At 38.1% G+C, this 20,385-nt stretch overlaps 1 protein-coding gene across 2 annotated transcripts in view; it reads right to left on the bottom strand.

The window, feature by feature from the left end:
- Rab3gap1 (RAB3 GTPase activating protein catalytic subunit 1) overlaps positions 1 to 20,385 on the bottom strand; it is a 62,450-nt gene that overhangs the window by 22,022 nt on the left and 20,043 nt on the right. For both annotated transcript variants that reach the window (XM_050161470.1, XM_050161471.1), the window contains 6 exons: positions 17,244 to 17,363; positions 15,127 to 15,292; positions 9,261 to 9,360; positions 6,471 to 6,552; positions 4,452 to 4,520; positions 2,028 to 2,101 (listed from right to left, as the gene is read on the bottom strand). In XM_050161470.1, coding sequence (XP_050017427.1) covers positions 2,028 to 2,101; positions 4,452 to 4,520; positions 6,471 to 6,552; positions 9,261 to 9,360; positions 15,127 to 15,292; positions 17,244 to 17,363 — 611 coding nt within the window. The remainder of the gene's footprint in view (positions 1 to 2,027; positions 2,102 to 4,451; positions 4,521 to 6,470; positions 6,553 to 9,260; positions 9,361 to 15,126; positions 15,293 to 17,243; positions 17,364 to 20,385) is intronic.

Here is a 20,385-nt window from a genome sequence, read left to right on the forward strand (position 1 = left end):
CATAGATTCTGAATGGCAATTACTCTTTTTCAAGGTACTTTATGTTTCACTTAAACTTCAAATATCCTGCTAGGTGAACCAAAGTGTATTTACATGCCCCTTTCTCCATAAAATTGATTTGCAGATGTGATACAACTTGGCAGGAAAGGTTTAATGCCCAGCTTATTTTAATTCTTTGTATCTTTCACATCATGCATTTTGATCCCATTAATTTTCTATGTGTCCATCCTTTGCCCTTACAAACTCCCCCACCCCCCAAAATAAAATAAAATTTAAGAGAGAAAAAAAGGAAAAGTCAGTCTCATCATGGAAGCTGTTGTGTGATACAGTGAGCTCCGCAGTAAAGCCTTTTGTCCATACATCTTTACTTTCAAGTGTTCACTACGAAGAGTCATTGATCTGGTTTCAAGGCCTCTGGTTTCTGCTACACTCTTCTTGGATATCCTGTTGTTGCCATGTATTGTAGCGATCCTGCAGTTTTCAGTTTGCAGGGCCAGCCCCTTTATGTGTCCCAGCAGATCATAGATGGGATGGATACTGGGGTAGGCCAACTTATAACCTTGGTTCTTGGCCTGACCACAGCAGCTGGGTGGCTCAACCTGTCAGCTCTCCCCCATCCTCACCACTAAGGTGAGCTCTCCAGCATTAACGCCCAACTTCTTAAACTGTTGGTTACAAAACTGAATGATTTCTACACACGCGCGCACACACACACAAACAGTAAAAGGCTTCTGAATGTGGAATGATCAAAACTTAACTCAAAATCAAATGTAATAAATCCAAGATGTTTCTGGCAGTGCTCACACATGCTGCATCGAAACTTCACTAGAGTCCTGCTTCTCAACACCCAGTATGCACTGCAGATGCTGTGACTCCATATAACACCTCAGCTCAGATCACACTAATGTATGCTATGCACTGCAGCGTTTTTACTGAACATAGAAAGTTTGCTGTCTTTGTATAAACAATGATATAATTACAGAAAAAGACATTATTTTCTTATTATTCCTCAGCATGTAAGACTAATGTAAGTGTATCTTCAGACCATACTAGTAGAATGTTTACTTTTAAAAACTGCTGACTTGCTGACTTGAGTTTCATAACAAATAGTTAAGTGAATTTTGATCTGAGATTAGAATTGAACTTCCAACAATCTCTGAAATGACCCTAAACATAATCCTGCCATTTTATACTACATGTTGATGCAAATCAGCATCTTCAGAAGTGACAATCACAGATCTAAAATATCAACTCTGAGGGCTAGAGAGATGGCTCTGTGGTTGGGAGTGGTGACTATTCTTCTAGAGGACCCAGGTTCTATCCTCAGCACCCACATGGCAGCTCACACCTCTCTGTAATTCCATTGCCAGGAAATCTGACATATGCAAACAGACATGCATGCAGGCAAATATATCAATGCACATAAAGTAAAAATAAAAAGTCATTTTAAAAAAACTCTGAAAAACGTTGAAAACGCTAAGATTTAATTAAGCGAAATTAAAAATACACATCCATTTCATCAGTATACAAATTTGCTTCACCTCTAATCCTGTTTGATCTGTATGCCTATCTTAAATACACCGAATATCATGTAAAGATGCCTCAGTGAGAAAGGGTTACAAGTGGGAAGAATTGAAGCAGCCCTGCTCCAGTCGGTGCACACTGTGCCATTACATCACAGGACCAGAAGAACATCAAAAGACAAAGAGGACTCAACTGAAGATGCAGACTGTGCCGGAAGAAAAGCTGATATAGTACATAAGAAAAGCAAACAATCTATGAGAATGTGATAGAGAATGCTGAAGTATAGATTCTTAATGGAGAGAAATCCTGCTATTGCTGTTAATAAAAAGATTCACTGTAATTGGTAGACTTTTTCTATAAGTTAATGCTAACCGAGGGCATAAAAATGAAAGACAGTATTTTGAATAGGTGAAATAAAGTATAAAGAATGTTTTCAGGGTTCCAATTTGGAAAATAGGTAGATATGTGACATTTCAGAAAGGGAACATGATGATGTACCTTACCTAGTAAACATTGGGGATTATCAGCTTTTCGAACTCTAACAGACCAATGGGGAGCTTGAACAGGATCCAGATCACTAGAATGGAATAAGACAGTAATTATGACCATCTCTAAGACTCATAAACATGTCATAACGCAATGGAATGAAAACTAGGTAGTGGAACACACCTGTAATTGTAGCACCTGGGGAGGCAGAGGCAGGCGGATCTCTGGGAGTTCGAGGCCAGCCTGGTCTACAAGAGCTAGTTCCGGGACAGGCACCAAAGCTACAGAGAAACCCTGTCTCGAAAAACAAAAAACAAAACAAAAAAACTTGTCTAAAAATAAAAAAGAGCAAAATCAATTAATTTATTTTATTTATTTTTTAAAAGATAATTAATTTAATGCATTTTATTTAACATTCTATAGGGGAAAATACATTCTATAAGGGGAAAAACAATTCATTTTTTTATGCCCTGCCCTATCTTTTGGAGACAATTCAGCCTCCATCTCTTGATTCGCCAGTCTCAGCCTCCTATGTGCTGGGATTACCAGTACACATCACCACACCCAGATACATTTTACTTAACTTAAACTTACTGTTATCCAAATATATATTGCCATTTAAGCAAGTTGTTCAAAATATAAACTCTTTAAGACGTGAAGACCAAAATAAATAACAAATGATTACCAAGATCAAAACAAAATTTAAAAATATAAAATTATGAGATGAACACTAATGACCAAGTGAGACAAATACATTCTAAAGAATACAATAAAAAATAGGAAACAAGAATGCACAATTATCTTTTTTTTTTTTAAGATTTATTTATTCTAGTCCTGCATCATCACCTTGAACAATTCAGTGTTTTGTTTGCTTGTTTTTTGTTTTTCTTTTTTGGCTTTTTTGTTTTTGTTTTTCATTTTTTTCAAGACAGGGTTTCTCTGTGTAACAGTCCTAGATGTCCTGGAACTAACTCTTGTAGACTAGGCTGGTCTCGAACTCACAGAAATCCACTTGCCTCTGCCTCCCAAAGTGCTGAGATTAAAGGCATGTGCCACCACTGCCGGCCCAAACAACTTGATTTTAATTTAATATCACTACTAATGAAAATAGGTACTACAAATCTTTGACAAAATCAAAAGCATCCTGTTCTTCAAGTATACTACGGATGATCTACTCAATGAAGTACTATGCACAATTTATTAAAAAAATATTCATCACCAGCAAGATGGCAGGAAAAGGTACTTGTCACCAAACCTGATGCCCTGATATCAATCTCCAGGGCCCACATTTATTCTCTGATTTCCACACTTGCACCGTGGCATACAAACACCACAAAAGACATAAGATATTAAAAGAATAAAGCAAACTGATATATAGATTTAAACTTTAAAAACATCTACACTAGGGTTTAGTGGGCCCTTGAAAACTATTATACCTTTATTTTCTTCTTTACACCTAATTGTCTAAGTGAGAACATTCATGTTGTTACTTTTACCATCAGCAAAAACAATGAGTTTCCTTTAAATGTAAACATAGAAAGTGTCTATTTCCCACTGTTTCACACCCAGGATAAAAAGAAACTAAAATGCCTTTTTCACTATTTTCCTAGCTTTGCTGAAATGTTCAAGTTGTTCCCACTGTACAGAACAGGACAAAGTTGTTTGTTTTCTTACTTAGAACACTCAGTGATCAAATATTCAGCAAAACAGCTGAAGTCTAACAGCCTAAATTTGATCCCTGGAATCCACAGTGGGAAGAAAGAGCTGACTTCTCCAAGTTGTTCTCTATCTCCGTACATGTGCCATGGCATGTGTGTGCCTGTCCACAGTCACAGCATACACACACACAACAAGTCACATACATCTGGATATTCATTACTTCTTTTTAAATTTATTTTTTATGTGCATTGATGTTGTGCCTGTGTATGAGGGTGTGTGAGGGTGCAAGATCCCCTGGCTTGTGTTGTGAACTGCCATATAGGTGCCGGGAACTGAACCCAGGTCCTCAAAGAGAAGCTAGTACTCTTAACTGCTGGATCATTTTTCCAGCTCCCTCCCTACTTCTTCGAAGCATTTCATAAATTTTGTGTTTCTGTGTGTGTGCTCATGTGCTGAATGTCAAGCCACACAGTGGGCAACAGCCACACAGTGGGCAAGTACTCTACCACTGAACTATATACTCCAGCCCTACAATAATTATGAGAAGCCAGGAAGAGTTGAAAAGAATCACATGGTATATGGTAGAGACCACTAAGCTGCAACAGTAAGATTCAAATAGTTCACTCACCTGAATGGACACCTCCGCAAAGCAGCATCTTAAAAACCCATCTCTAAATCTACAAACAGGTCTAAAAACTGATCGCTCAAAAAATAAAACCTTGTGCCAAGCACTCAGTGGTTAATTTATTAGAATAAAGGTGTTTTTTTTTTAGCATACTTACGAATAAACATCATTGTCCACAATAATTCCTTCTGTCAGATGAGGCCATGTCGTTGCTAAATGGAGTTCACTAAAATTAAAAATAAAAAATAAAAACATAAAATACAGCCAAAAGGTTTAATTCTGTATGTATCTCCTTTGACTCAGTAATTCTATTTCTAGAAATGTGTCCTAACCAACTAAAAATGTATATAAAGTAGTATATATAATGGTTGTTAGGGGAGAGAGACATTTTCTTCAGTGGTGTAATACTCTTGTAAATAATCCTTCACTCAAATCCTTCACACCTATGCTCCTATAAAGACCTTATTGAATCACCAAAAGAAAAAGACAAGAAAAAAGTAATGAAAGTGGAAGGGGGACTAATTAGGGAGAGGAGAGGATCATCAGGAGTGGGAGGAGACATTATATAAATCTGTGCAATCCATTATGTATAATTAATACATGCTAATAAAAATTAAGAGAACGTTTAAAAAGTGGTGTTATGTATAATAAACTGAAAACAACTAGTTTAAGAAAGGAAAGCATATCTATATGAAGCTGTCTTATGGATATAAAATGTTACATTATATAGTAAACAAAACATTTAAATAAGAGCCAGGCATGGTAGTGGTGCACGCTTATAATCCCAACACTCCAGGAGGCAGAAGCAGAAAGATCTCTGTGAGTTCCAGAACAGCTAGGGCCGTTACACAGTGAAACCCTGTCTTGAAAAACCAAAACCTAACAAGTAAAATGTCCATCTGTTGAAGAATGGATAAACAAAAGTGGGATGCACAGTAACATAAAGCATTATCTACTTTTTAAAGTAACTGCTTCATGATGTAACACAGCTGAAACTCTATACCCCTTTTCCATCTCCACACCCAGGCCTACCTTCATAATCCAGCAGCCCCAAACCAGCTTATTAACTAAGTAGCCATGGCAGGTAAGTGGCTTCTTTCCTTTCCTACTCCTCCCTCTGCCTGCTGCCATCTCAGAATTCACAGATCAAGCCACAAACTCTTGGCAAGGCCCTAGGGCCTGCTTTGTTTGTGAGTCACTTTTGCCTGGTGAGTTGCTCCTTCCCTTTCCCATCCTCCCCACAGGCCTAGGCCTAGAACAGTGGTTCAGGAGTCATCTTTGCCCGGTCCAATTAAACTGTCTGTGCACCAGCTTTACCCACCTAGCTCTAGTCATGTAGCAGTTACACTGGCCCAATCTAAAGCAGGCAAGATCCTCACATCAGACACACAAGCAAAGAAAGAAGTCCACATGCCCAAGCTACATCACAAAAATGAAAACAACACAAATGGCTTAAGACAGCGGTTTCCCACGAAAGCCACCATTCCAACAAAAATGTTTGATGAGAATTACATAGATAAACCCCAAGACACAGTATTTAAAGGAACAATCATGAACAGAATTCTAGTAGTTTAAAAGACATGAAAAAACACATACAATAGTACAACTTTTAACGGTTTCTGAGGTATTAAAATGTCATATTTATACAGTGATGCTGGCTGCACAAATCTATACAAAACCCACCAACTATACACTTTGAAGTGCTGAACTTCATGGTAGATAAATTTTCTCAATTTTGAAAAACATGTATAGAGATGATGAGCTGGCAAAGTTTTCAGAAAAAAGCGAAAGAGGAAATATTTTGGCATTCTAAGGAATGTACAATCTGTGACCTTCTTGTGGTTTTTTCTTTTAATACAAACTTTTAAAAATGTAAAACTTATTACGGGAGACACAAAAATAGACACTGGCCAGATATGGCCCACAGGTCACAGACTGCCCAACTCTTCACGCTGGGGCAGAACCCAGGGCTCTTCACCACTGCCACATCACAGCCAGTCTGTCAAACCGTAGGAGAGTGTTCATGTGGGAAGGTCTCATGTGAAGTTACAAACTAAAGAGAGCAAGTATAGTTATTTCCAGCCTTACTTCAACAGAACTGTCATAAAATGAACATTCGTATAAACTTAAAAAGCAAAAGAATCCTGTAATTCAAGTGATAGGCTGAAATTCTCACCTGATAGGATCTTCACAGGCACCAAATGGCAACTTGCCGAACTCCAGGCCTCCAACTTCTCCTCCCACAAGGGCATCTATATCTAAACAAGGGGAAAATATACTCCTTTATTTGGCAAAAAGTAGAAATAAACACTACACAGTGAATTCCAGGCTAGATAGAACTATACAGACCTTGCCTCGGTGGTGGTGGGATGTCGGGGGAAGAATAGTTAAGTTAAAACTTTCAGAAGACAATAGCTTTAAGGGACTTATAACAGTGCAGACAGCAAGTTATAAAGAAAATGCTAAGAGATTATACAGACCCCAGCCTACTAGGGATGTTAGTATTTTTATCCACATTTAAAAAATAAAATCTGGGAACAGAACATCATCAAGCACCTTACTAGCTAACAGAATTACAATTAAGAGTCTAGGCCTTGAGGTTCTTAGATCACCTTGGAACCTCTGAGTAATTAGGACTAAGTCCAAGGACTTACACATGCTAAGTATATACTCTGTCATTGGTATACACCCAAAGGTTCTACTCTTGAAAAGGTTTTAAACTGATCAGTAGAGTAGCTTTGGAATAAAAGGAAAAGATGACAAATGGGAACTTTCCAGTAGAAATGGATTATAAACCAATCAGTCGTATTGTTATCTGGAAACAAAAAACTTAGTTCTTACTTCCCCTTTGCTGTTGATTAGATGTAGCTCTGTTTTACAGTTCTAAGTTACTCAATAGTACGGAAACAGTAGTAGTACACATAATTGCCAAAAGCTGATTGTGTATAATTATATCTAACCAGCAATTATTCTGACTCTCATAGCCAGAGACAGCACAAAATAAACCAGAAAAATATTATTTTGGTTTTCTTGGGAGGCAGTATACTAGAAAAAAAAAATAAAATTATTTTAAGGTAGAAGTTTATTAATCCACAGGTGTGGTGGCTCATACCTAAATCTCAACATTAGGATGCTGAAGTAGGAATTGCCATAAGTTCAATGCCAGCCTGGGCTACAAAGTCAGTACCTGGCCAGCCTGAAATTCACAGCAAGATCCTGCCTCAAAAAGGGGATGGTATGATAAAGCCTTCTAGTAATTTACAAATCTTTATTTTGTTTCTTATTAAATGTGTCTGGAACATAAATAGCCTCATAGATCTAGCCCACAGGAGACTCTAAAATGGAGTGGGGCTGGGATGACAGCTCAGTAAGCAAAGTGTTTGCTGTGTCTACTACTTAAGGACATGAGTTTGATTCCCCAAACATAGATGTAAAAGCTGGGTACCTGTAACCCCAACTGGAGGGTGAAGACAGACAGATCCTGAGGGCTTGCTGGCCAGCCAGTCTAGCCAAAACCATGAGTTCCAGGTTCAGTGAGAGACCATCTCAAAAGGAGACAAAATGAAAAAGGGCTGCCTGGGGAGCGAGTGCCCGGAGTGGACTAGGGGTCCTGCACCCTCAGCAGTAGGACTGCAGAGTGGATTCCAAGAAAGACAAGCCCCTTTAGGGCCCAGACCCCAGAACATCACATGCAGGATGCCCTGCAACTGGAAAAAGGAATTTGGAGCTGATTTTGGTCACAGATGCATGCGCACACATATAGATACAACATTGAAGAAATGGTTTTGTTTGTTGTTGTTTTTGGTTTTTCAAGACCAGTTTCTCTGTAGCTTTGGAGTCTGTCTTGGAACTAGACCAGGCTGGCCCAAACTTATAGAGATCCACCTGCCTCTGCCTCCTGAATACTGAGATTAAAGGCATGTGTCACCACTGCCCAGCTAAAGAAATGGTTTTTAAAAGGAGTACTATGAACAATTAATTATATCCAACAAATTAAGCAGGAAAAAAAATCTTCAATTAGGTTCTATGTCTTTCTAGCTGAGTTTTTCTAGAACTTACGTGATGCCTTGTTCATATCTGAGTCCTTAGCCTACTGTAGGCTAATAACTAATGACTCCTGAATTAATAAATGATCAAGCAGGGAACTAATTCTGATGGCATTTTACTAAGTCCATATTAAGTATTCTACAATCCTCTTCTATAAGACTATATACAAACTTATTTTTCTCCTTTTCCCAACACTCTGTGGCAGTGGTTCTCAACCTTCCTAATACTGTGACCCATGTGTTCCTCATATTGTGGTGACCCCCATCCAGAATATTATTTTTGCTACTACTTTCTAACTGTAATGTGCTAGCTATGAATCAGAATGTAAATAAGTGTATGTGTTCTCTGGTGGTCTTAGATGACTCCTGTGAATGGGTCCTTTACTCCTCAAGAGGTCTCAACTGCTCTCAGGTTTCTATACTACTGCTTTCAACTTATGAGGGTGGCTTCTCTTAACACTAAAAACAGGTATTTTAATCACTCAGCATTGGTAATGCTTACACACAATGTCCTGTTACAGGGGATGCTTTGTAAATAAATACCAACTTTCACAGATAGACTATCAAATATAAAATAACACTGTCTCTAAAAGACATGAGCACTTTATTTATTTATTTAGTCTTTCTTTCTCTTTCTTTGGTTTGGTTTTTTGAGACATGGTTTCTCTCTGTGTAACGGCCCTTGCTGTTCTGGAACTCACGAAGATTTGCCTGTCTCTGCCTCCCAAGTACTGTGATTAAAGGCGTGCACAACCACCACCCAGTGAGCACTTGTTTTTTAGGAGAAAAAAATTTACATAGACAAAATCAGCAATTACATTTGCAATGAGTACAGGTATTTCTAGTAAGGAATAACATCAGATAATTTTAATTTCTTAATACATTTTCAGTACTTTAAATAGAGCTCCAAATGTCCTTACCTGGAGGCTGCTGAGGCCAAAAGTACTGCTGCCAATCCTGAAGCACGTATGTCAATCGAATAGCAATGCTCACTGGAGGCAATGGAGTTAAAGGACAGCCCTAGAAACACATGCAAAGACAACAGCATGTAAAGGTTTTAGCCTGTGTTCCAAAAACTTCAGCACCAACATTTCAAAGTTATGGAATGCTACCCTTAAAAAACCATAATTTAAGTTTATACTGTCAGGTAACAGTATATAGAGGCAAACAATGTGAAGAAAAAATAAGACAGAGTAGTAATGTAATGCAAACAATGTGAAGAAAAAATAAGACAGAGTAGTAATGTATAACTTTGAAAATCAAGAATGAAGAGACTAGCTGAGCATGGTACACAACTTTAACTCTAGTTCTGAAGAAGTAGAGGCAGACAGATCTCTGTGAGTTTGAGGTCTGATGGTCTAGATAGCAAGTTCCAAACCAGCCAAGGCCGCACAGTGATACCTTGCCTCAAAAATAAATAAAAAAATAAATACACAGATCTTTTTAGACCTGGTAGTGATTGTGTACACCTTTAAACTCAGTACTCAGGAGGCAGAGGCAGGAGGATCTCTGTGAGTTTGAGCCAGTCTGGTCTATAAAGTGAGTTCCAGGATAGCCAGAGCTATTGCACAGAGAAACCCTTTCTCAAAAATAAAATTAAAAAAAAAAAGAAAAACAGGAAGGGAAAAGATTACAGTTCCAACTGACACATCTATGCAACCCCTACATCTAAGGCTCAGAGAGCATCATGGAAAAGAGGGTGGAAAGGTTGTAAGAGTCAGATCTTACCTTTGAATGCTTGTATGCATGTAAATAAGGGGTTTTAGGATAGGTATCACCCATGAAACTGATAGGGAACTGTGAGCAGGGAACAAGAATGTTGAGAAAGGGGGAGGGCAACATGTCTTCTATGACATTAAAGTGGAAAGGGGGCTAGTGGGGGTAGGAGAACACAAGGAAGGGGAGAAGCAGCAATGACAACTTAAAAAACACATCACAATGAAAAGCAATTCATTTTAGGCTAATAAACTTTTTATAGAAAGAAATAAAGGAGGAAGAGAATACAGAAAGAAACAGCACATTCAAATGTCAGACCTTGTTTAAAAACTAGAAAAGTAAACTCCATGACAAGTCTACTATTATTTGGCTGTGTATTTGTAGAGCAAAAGAGCTCTGTAATTTCTGCATACTTTTCCACAAATTTTTTTTTTGTTTTTGTTTTTGTTTTTCGATACAGGGTTTCTCTGTGGTTTTGGATCCTGTCCTGGAACTAGCTCTTGTAGACCAGGCTGGTCTCGAACTCACAGAGATCCACATGCCTCTGCCTCCCAAGTGCAGGGATTAAAGGCGTGCGCCACCACCGCCCGGCTCCACAAATGTTTTCATTTGCTGAAAAAGCCATGTAGATTAAAAAAAAAAAGCCACTGTATCCCAGGGCATTCCAGGCCAGCCTGAGCAATACAGTGAGATATGTCAAAAACAAAATTTTGTGTGTTTGTGTGTGTTGCCTGCATGTTTGTCTGTGAACCATGTGCATGCAGTACTTCTGGAGATCAGAAGAAAGGCTCAGATTCTCTGGAACTGCTGTATCAACAGGCTTTAAACTGCATGCATGTGTCTGTTTGGAATCAAATCTGGTTCATCTAGAAGAGAAGTGGTCTTAACTATTAAATCATCTCTCTTGCCCCTACAATATAAATTTTTGCTATCTATTTCAGACGCTGAATGTCAGAGAGAGTAGAAGTATTCTTTTTAAAGTACTTCAGTGCATTTATGAAAATGATATTTTTATTTTTAACTAAAATGGAAATCAAAATCAGGTTTCAATATTCAACCATAACTCATATAAAACATAGTAAATAAATGAGTTAGCAAAAGAAGACCTATAATTACCCTTAATTCTCTAGCAATAATAAAAATTCAATGACCCTGACTTCTCTTTCCTGTTGAGCCTACACTAAGCAGAATGAGATTAAAACAGGTTCAGGAGTCACCTGGGAAACTTGCTGAAGCACAGGTTTGATAATGCTCCCTCGAACACTATCCCTGAGTAGCAAAGATACAGAAACATTTGCCTCAGAAGAAGATCCCATCCATGTCACTGGTGATTTTAGATAAACTTCAAGGTCTAAGTACAAGGTGGGTATGATGAAAAACAAATCCCAATTTTAGGCTACTGTGTCCTAGAAAGTACAGTATGATTCTGGTTGGTCAATTTTAGGGGGGGAGGGGCTAGGGAGGGGTCAGGCCCAGAATCAAATGAAGTAGAAGGGTTAGGTTAATAAAGTCACTCTGACAAACCACCCCTGCTCCCATCCCAAAGCAACAGAGATGAATGTAGTTTGAAATATATGAAAAGAATTAGGATCAAACAAGACACAGATGTTTGTACAGCTTACAGAAAGCATCCTGAGAAACTTAAAGGATTATATGGGGCTCAAGACACGACACATGCCTGCTGAGATCTGGTAGTTTGAATAAAGGTGAAGACTGCGGGATTACAGATGACATTAAATGAAGGACCAAGGCCACCAGGGAGGTGGCTTAGTGGGAAAAGATAACTGTCACCAATCCTGATGATCTAAATTTAATCCTTGGGTCCTACATAGAGGAAAGAGAACCAACTCCCTCAAGCTGTCCCTCTGACCCCCATATATGAATCATAATATGGATGTGAATGTGTGTGCATGTGCATGCATGTATACAAAATAGAATCAAAATAAATGCTTAAATAAAATAAATGTAAGGAACCAAAGACTTGAGCAGAACGAGGGCACGTCACACCTTTCCACAGAAGTCAAAGCTGGCAGGGCATTGCTGCATAGAACTCAGGCTTTATTTGAAAGCAATATGACTAAAAGATAATTCTGTAAGGGGAAACCTGTGATTATCACAGCTTGAGCAAAAAACTCCAATTCCAGGAACACACACCCCCCCACACACACACACACGCACACACACCTCCAATATCACCAGAGCAAGAAGCTCCAAATACTACTTTAAGATCTGGCTCTAAAATAATTTATAGACAGCACCCATGAGTCTGTAAAACCAATACATACAATGGCCAGAAAAATTAAGTTTTCAAAATAAAACTCAATTTTAAAAATTTGTGTTTGTTTTATGTGTATGGGTTATTTCCTGCATGAATCAAATGCCTGTGTGCCACTGAGTGCCTGGTGCCTATGGAGGCCAGAAAGAAGGTGCCAGATCACCTAGAACTGGTGTTACAGTAATGAGCCACAGTGTGGGTGCTGGGACTTGAACCCAGGTCTTCTGAGAGCAGCCAGTACTCTTACTATGGGGACCATCTCTCTGGCCCCCAAATAAAACTCTTTTTTTTTTTAAAGATTTATTTATTTATTATGTATACAACATTCTGCCTCCATGTATGCCCACACGCCAGAGGAGGGCGCCAGATCTCATTACAGATGGTTGTGAGCCACCATGTGGTTGCTGGGAATTGAACTCAGGACCTCTGGAAGAGCAGTCAGTGCCCTTAACCACTGAGCCATCTCTCCAGCCCCCCAAATAAAACTCTTTAAAACAAGCTAAGCAGTAGTGGCATAAGTCTTTAATCCTGGCACTCAGAGGGCCAAGGCAGTACTGGGGATAAAACCAAGACTCTCACGCATGCTAGGCAAGCTTTCCACTATTGAGCCGAATCTCTGGTCCCCTGTTTTTCTGATTAAATTCTAATCCAAACAAACAATAACTATTAAAAAGAGAAATTCAAGGCCGGGCAATGGTGGCGCACGCCTTTAATCCCAGCACTTGGGAGACAGAGGCAGGCGGATCTCTGTGAGTTCGAGACCAGCCTGGTCTACAAGAGCTAGTTCCAGGACAGGCTCCAAAACCACAGAGAAACCCTGTCTCAAAAAACAAACAAAACAAAACAAAAAAAAAGAGAAATTCAAGTATTTTTCTCATATTTTTCCTTTTTAAAATAGTAAATCTTTAATAAATAAATAAATAGATCAAAAAAATAAAAAATAAAATAGTAAAACCTTCAGAAAAGCTGGAAGATGAATACAATCAAGACTCACATGACTTACCAAGTTCAGTGGCATGGAACCCTCCCCACTCCATGTGTAATGAGTAACACAGTAGAGGAGGGTAACATCAATACTACTTTCAAACATCATAACAGATTAAAACTGTCCCAACACTCCAAAATCAGATCTTTACTGGCTATTCTGTTTTGATTAAGTAAAAGTCATTCACTGCACTTAGCAGTCATATCTCATTCATCTTCTTTAATCTAAAACGCTCAAGCCTTTATTTCTAAGAGTCCAGTAACTTTGGAAATAAATGACTGTTTTTCACATTTTTATTTATGCTAAATATTCTGACAGAAACACTACTCAGACAAGTCTATCTTTCTCAGTGAATCACACCAGGAAACATGCAGTATCAGTTGATTGCTGTTTTCTTCTCTATTAATTTCTTTTCTTTTTAAATTTTAGATTTATGGGTTTTTGCTATATGTATGTCTGTACTGTGCCTGGTGCCCTCAGAGGTCAGAAGAGGTCACCTGAGTCCCTGGAACTGGAGTTAGGAAAGGCTGTGAGCCACCATGTGGGTGCTAGAATGGAAGCCAGGTCCTCTGGAAGGAGCTGCCAAGTCATCTTTCCAGCTCCTCAGTTAATTTTTTAACTAATACATAAAATCATAAATTTTAATGACATATTTAAGTTCAGTTTGTTAATCAAGTTTGAATATAATTCATTACATTATTAATATTATAAGAATACTTTTATATACTCAAATTACCAAGTTGCTAATTTTTCTTTTTTTTTTCCAAGTTGCTAATTTTTCATGGATCTCTAAGACTGACAATAAAAACCAGTGCCAGCTCATAATCTTTGATTTGAAGATGTCCAACAGGCCTGACAAATAAGTCGTGTGCTGATTTGGCACTTACAAAAGATAATGTCAACTTCAGCACTCAGAACATTTTTCCCCAAGAGTAGGCTATGCAAAGCCACCATCTTCATGATAGTGCTTTGCTTTTTACTTAGAAAAAAAAAAAAAAAAAAGCTTCTGCTGTTGAAGAGATAGTTCAGCAGTTAAGAGCGCTTTCTGCTTCTCTTGCACAAGACTCATGTTCAGTGCCCAGAACCTACATGGTGGCTCACAATCATTTATAACTCCAATGCCCACTCTGGTTTCTTCAGGCACCAGGCACACATGGTACACAGACATACGTAGAGGCAAAATACTCATATGCATTCCTTCCATTGGAGAGGTGCACACATGTGCCACTATGCACTTGTAAAAGTCAGAGGACAAGTTGGTGGATTTTGCTTTCTTCTTCTACCATGTGGGCCCTGGGGATCATGCCTGGCAGCAAGCACCTTCACCAGCTGAGTTATCTTGCTAGCCAATGTTTTTTATAGAATACCATGGATATATCTGGTAGACCTAATTAGTCCTACAACTCTCAACCTTCATACAGACATTAAACCAAAAGATCAATAGGATGAAGACTCGAAAAAAAGAGTACTTTTTGAAAGAACAGTAAGGGCTATTCAGAATCCAAAAGATTCAGACTCAAGATGCTCAAAGTCAATCTCTCAAACAAGCAGCTACCTGAAGCTTACTAAACTGGTAGACCATCAAAATCATTCCTATAGAAGAACAGAATCAATGAATGTTAACCAGCCATACAAAAAGTAGACAGGTCCTTTAGTAGATATTTTCTTTAAATGTACATAATAATATTTAATTAGTAGTTTTCTTATAATTCATTACATTATTGATATTAGACTTCTGTATGTTCAAATTACCAAACTGCTACTTTTATCTGGATCCCAAATAAGACTGACAAAACCAATACCAACTCACAATCTTTGATTTGAAGATGTCCAGCAGGCCTGACAAATGAGTGTACTGATTTGGCACTTTTCGAAGATGAACCATTTCAAAGTCAGTTCGAACACCAGGACCTTGACATTCTCCCATGTACAACCTCCGCCATCTGTGATGTATTTGTACAAACAATGGTACCTGGCTATAGGACATGAATAAAAAAAAAAAAACAGACATCAAGCTCAATAAACAGTAAGTAATCCTAACCCTCAAAACTGTTCCTGTTATTTTAATTGCAAATATTTAAAAATACTCAATAAAGAAAACTTCTAGGTCACAGGTTCTCATTTATAAATAAGATATACTTAGTTCTTCCTCTTCCTCTCATAAACTAATGAAGCCCACTAGGTCTTTAGCAAAGACACTGATGTAAACCAACTTTGTGGCGAAATATTTCTTACTTAACATTTAATGGTAGGTAGCACTGATTCTCACCATTCACAGATTTCTGCATCTGCAAATTAACCAACTCAGAGAAATTTTATCTGTAACCCCCAAATCAATACTAGCAGTACTGAGTTATTTTTAGATATGCAGAGCAGCAAGAATCTGTGTATCTACAGTGTATTCTCCCAGATGAACTCAAATTAGGTAATGATGTGCCCTCCTGTTTCAACTCTCAGTCTATAAGCAAGTGTTCTTTCATGATCTAGGTGGATCTGAAGGCAGTGCTCCTAAGTGCCAGAGGCTGTAATGTGTCTTACAGATAGAACACATGAGTAAGATATGCTTCATTCAAGCATGAGTTACATGCTTTCATGAGTTGCCTGTGAGTTCAAGCTCTGTGAATCAACAATATATATTAATATATAAGAGCATATTATGGCACTTTAAACAGAAACATACATGAAAACATAAAGTTTGATTAGAATATGACCAAAAGCTCACAAGTATCTATGCATTTCTTCCTAGGAACAGTGGTTGAGATAATACAACACCCATGGTATTTATTGAACACAAAAATGGGCTATAAAATGTGTTCCCAAGTTAACACTGGTAAATACTCAAGCTTTGTCAGATTTTCTTTAAGGGAGAAAAGGGCTAGATAGGTAGTTCCACCATTGAAAGCCAGGCTTACAGTACTAAACACTTAAAAAAAATTAAAGGTCCAAATTATTCCTTAGGACACTTGGAGTACTCTAGTACATTAATTTTTCTGCTAGTAAATTTACATTTAGAGTCTCTTGGTCTATCTGATATACAAAGGAAATACAATTTAAAAAAAACAGAACATGGATAAGTTAACATCATGTTCTTAAATACTTACTTACACCTAAGAATAGAGAGGTGCTGAGCACGAAGGCACACAACTTTTAATCCCAGTACTGAAGGGAGGAAGAAGCAAGGCAGATCTCTGTGAGTTCAAGGCTGGTGAAGTTAGTATTCCAGATCAGCCAGGCCTACATAGTGGGACCCTGTCGTTGCCCCCACCCGCCAAGAAAGGAGGGGAGAATCATAGAAATACAAAAACCCAATTCTTCAAAAAATTAATTCCAAACCAGGCAGTGGTGTGACACATGCCTTTAATCCCAGCACTTAGGAGGCAGAAGTAGGCGGATCGCTGATCTCTGTGAGTTTGAGGCCAGCCTGGTCTACAAAGCAAGTTCTAGGACAGTGAGAGCTGTTAACCAGAGAAACCCTGTCTTGAAAAACTACACACAAAAAAGTTAAGCCCAGAATAATATCTAATATTATACAAATTTTAAAATTAGATTTTGCAGTAAAATTCACCCTTCATTTGAAATATATAAGAAATATTATATTTTCTTTAGGAATGACCTCCAAAAATATTTTACTAATTATTAATCTCCTTTGGGGGTCTTGGTTTGTTGTTTTTCTTCTGAGACAAATATTCACTATGCAGTCCAAGCTGGCCTTGAATTTATGATCCTCTTGCCCAAGCCTATTGATGCTCCTCCATGCACAGCTCTAATTTCATCCTCTCATACCAAATTCTAGTAGAAGAATAGGCAAGGGTAGGCACTAAATTCTTCATTATAGAAAAAAAGTAAATTTAATAATCACTTATATTCCTCAATTATATCACAAAAATATTTTAACATATTTTCAACATCTGTCCTAAGTGTACCTACCAGCCAGTGTTTCCCAAAGCAATGGAAATGGAACTAAGAAGGAGGTTGCATTTGGATTCACTGAGAACCGCATCACTTTGTGCAGCAGGAGCAATCACCACAAACTCACGCAGGCCATACCTTCAAGAGAGAATGAATCATCCAGTAAAGACACCCATTATTTGAAAAATATAAGGAGTTTCACCACAGAAAATTTAAGACAATTTTGTACTATCAGAGTTTTCACTTCTCCCTTTTCCTACCCCACACCACACAGCAGCAACTGGATGTATATACATTTAAATCTCTTTGAAAAAAAAAAAAACAGGGTAGTGCATACAGTCATGACTATGCCACAGTGCACACATAAAGGCCAAAGGTAACTTTCAGAAGTCCGTTCTCTTTGATTGGGTTCCAGTGATAGAATTTAGGTTGTCAAGTTATGCCACAAGGATTTTTACTTGAGTCCTCTTACCCTGGCCTACACCTGAATTTCTTTTTAATTTTTCTCCTTGGAGGTTTAGAGTCAAAAACAGAAAATAAAAAAAAAATAAAAATAAATAAACAGAAAATCATGCTTGCTAGGTATTCTACCACTGAGCTAACCCCAGGTCCTGAGTTGTCTTTAGAAGTACTTGCATTCTGGTATTGGCATAAAAACAGACAGGAGGACCAATGGAACTGAATCCAAGACCCACGAACACCTGATTTTTCACAAAGAAGCAATATATATATATATAATGAAAAAAAGAAAGCATATTTAACAAATGGTGCTGGCATAACTGAATATCAACATGTAGAAGAATGAAAATAGACCCATATCTATCACCATGCACAAAACTCGAGTCCAAATGGATCAAAGACCTCAACATAAAGCCAGCCACACTGAACCTCATAGAAGAGAAAGTGGGAAGTATACTTGAATGCATTGGCACAGGAGAGCACTTCCTAAATATAACCCCAGTAGCACAGACACTGAGAGAAACAATTAATAAATAGAATCTCCTGAAACTGAGAAGCTTCTGTAAAGCAAAGGGTACGATCAACAAGACAAAACGGCAGCCTACAGAATGGGAAAAGATCTTCACCAGCTCCACATCAGACAGAGGACTGATCTCCAATATATACAAAGAACTCAAGAAACTGGTCATCAAAAGAACATATAATCCAATAAAAAAAAAATGGAGTACAGACCTAAACAGAGAACTCTCAACAGAGGCATTTAAAATGGCTGAAAGACATTTAAGGAAATGCTCAGCATCCTTAGCCATCAGAGAAATGCAAATCCAAACAACTCTGAGATTCCATCTTATCCATGTCAGAATGCTCAAAATCAAAAACACTGACAACAGATTATGCTGGAGAGGTTGTGGGGTAAAGTAAACACTCCTGCCTTGCTGGTGGGAATGCAAGCTGGTACAGCCACTTTGGATGTCAGTGTGGTGATTTCTCAGAAAATTACGAAACAACCTTCCTCAAGACCCAGTAATACCACTTTTGGGTATTATAACCAAAGGATGTTCAATCATGCCACAAGAACATGTGCTCAACTATGCTCACAGCAGCTTTGTTTGTCATAGCCAGAACCTGGAAACAACCTAAATGCTCCTCAGTTGAAGACTGGATAAGGAAAATGTGGTACATTTACAAAATGTAGTACTACATAGCAGAAAAAAATGACATCTTGAAATTTGCAGGCAAATGGATGGATCTAGAAAACATCATATTGAGTGAGGTAACCCAGACTTAGACAATTATCATATGTACTCACTCATAAGTGGCTTTTAGACATAAAGCAAAGAAAACCAGCTTACAAATCACAATCCCAGAGAACCTAGACAACAATGAGGACCCTAAGAGAGACATACATGGATCTACCTACATGGGAATTAGAAAGTAGAAAAAGACAAGATCTCCTGAGTAAACTGGGAGCATGGGGACCATGGAAGAGGGTAGAAGAGGAGAGGAGAGTAAGGGAGGGGAGCAGAGAAAAATGTAGAGCTCAATAAAAATCAATTAAAAAAAAGTACTTGCATCTTTTTCAGCCCTCTGAAGTCATTTGTTAAAATTATAGTAAGAGCTAAATAACAATATTGTCTTAAAAATTCACTTTACAAGGCCAGCAAAAAGACTCTTGTTGCACAAGTCTGGCAACCTAAACCCAATCCCCAGAACTCACCTAAAAATAAAAGAAAAAACTAACTCCACAAAGCATTCCTATGATATCCACAAGTATGCCATGGCACCTCTCTCTCTCTCTCTCTCTCTCTCTCTCTCTCTCTCTCTCACACACACACACACACACACACACACACTACATACCATACACAAAAATAAAACTTCAGTTTATAATATGAAAGAATAAGTGAAATCTCACCTAAAATAACTGATAGTATTGTGTACAGCAATGTAGAAAATAAGTTAGATAGAAAACCTAAATGGCAGGAAAATAATTGCCAGTCCTGATATACAAGTACTGTTTACAACGAGACACAGTTATAAAGTACCTTAAAAAAAATTCTTGCATGCTTTTATTATAAATTATTAGGTTGTCTTCCTCTTGCTATTATAACTACAACAATGATATTTTCTCATTTAGTTGCCAAGTCATTTAATGCTACAAATTTGCCAACTATGTGTCTATGTATATGTATGACTGATTGGCCTGCATGTATATCTACATACCACATGCACGCCCGGTGCCAACACAGGCCCAAAGAGGACATTGAATCCCCTGGAACTGGAGATACAGATGGTTATGAGCCGCCTGTAGGTGCTGGGAATCAAACCCAGTTCCTCTGGAAGATCGGCAAGTGCTCTAACAGCTAAGTTACCGCTCCAGTCCCTGCTGCCTAACTTTAAGATTTTATTTATTTATTATGTATACAGTACTCTACCTGCATGTGTGCCAGGACACCAGATCTCATTATAGATGGTTGTGAACCACCATGTGGTTGCTGGGAATTGAACTCAGGACCTCCAGAAGAGCAACCAGTGCTCTTAATCTCTGAGCCATCTCTCCAGCCCCCGTGCTGCCTAACTTTTAAAAAATAGTAATTATTTAAAGACAAGCTGGTGATTGTTTCTGCCTAACAACAACTCATCTCCTTGATACTTTTAAGTGTATTAAGAGTATTTAGTAATTTTTATTTGATAATTTTTA

Source organism: Alexandromys fortis, unplaced genomic scaffold, assembly GCF_014885135.2.
Source record: "Alexandromys fortis isolate MF-2015 unplaced genomic scaffold, M_Fortis_MF-2015_v1.1 scaffold_109, whole genome shotgun sequence".
In the NCBI taxonomy this organism is placed as follows: Eukaryota; Metazoa; Chordata; class Mammalia; order Rodentia; family Cricetidae; genus Alexandromys; species Alexandromys fortis.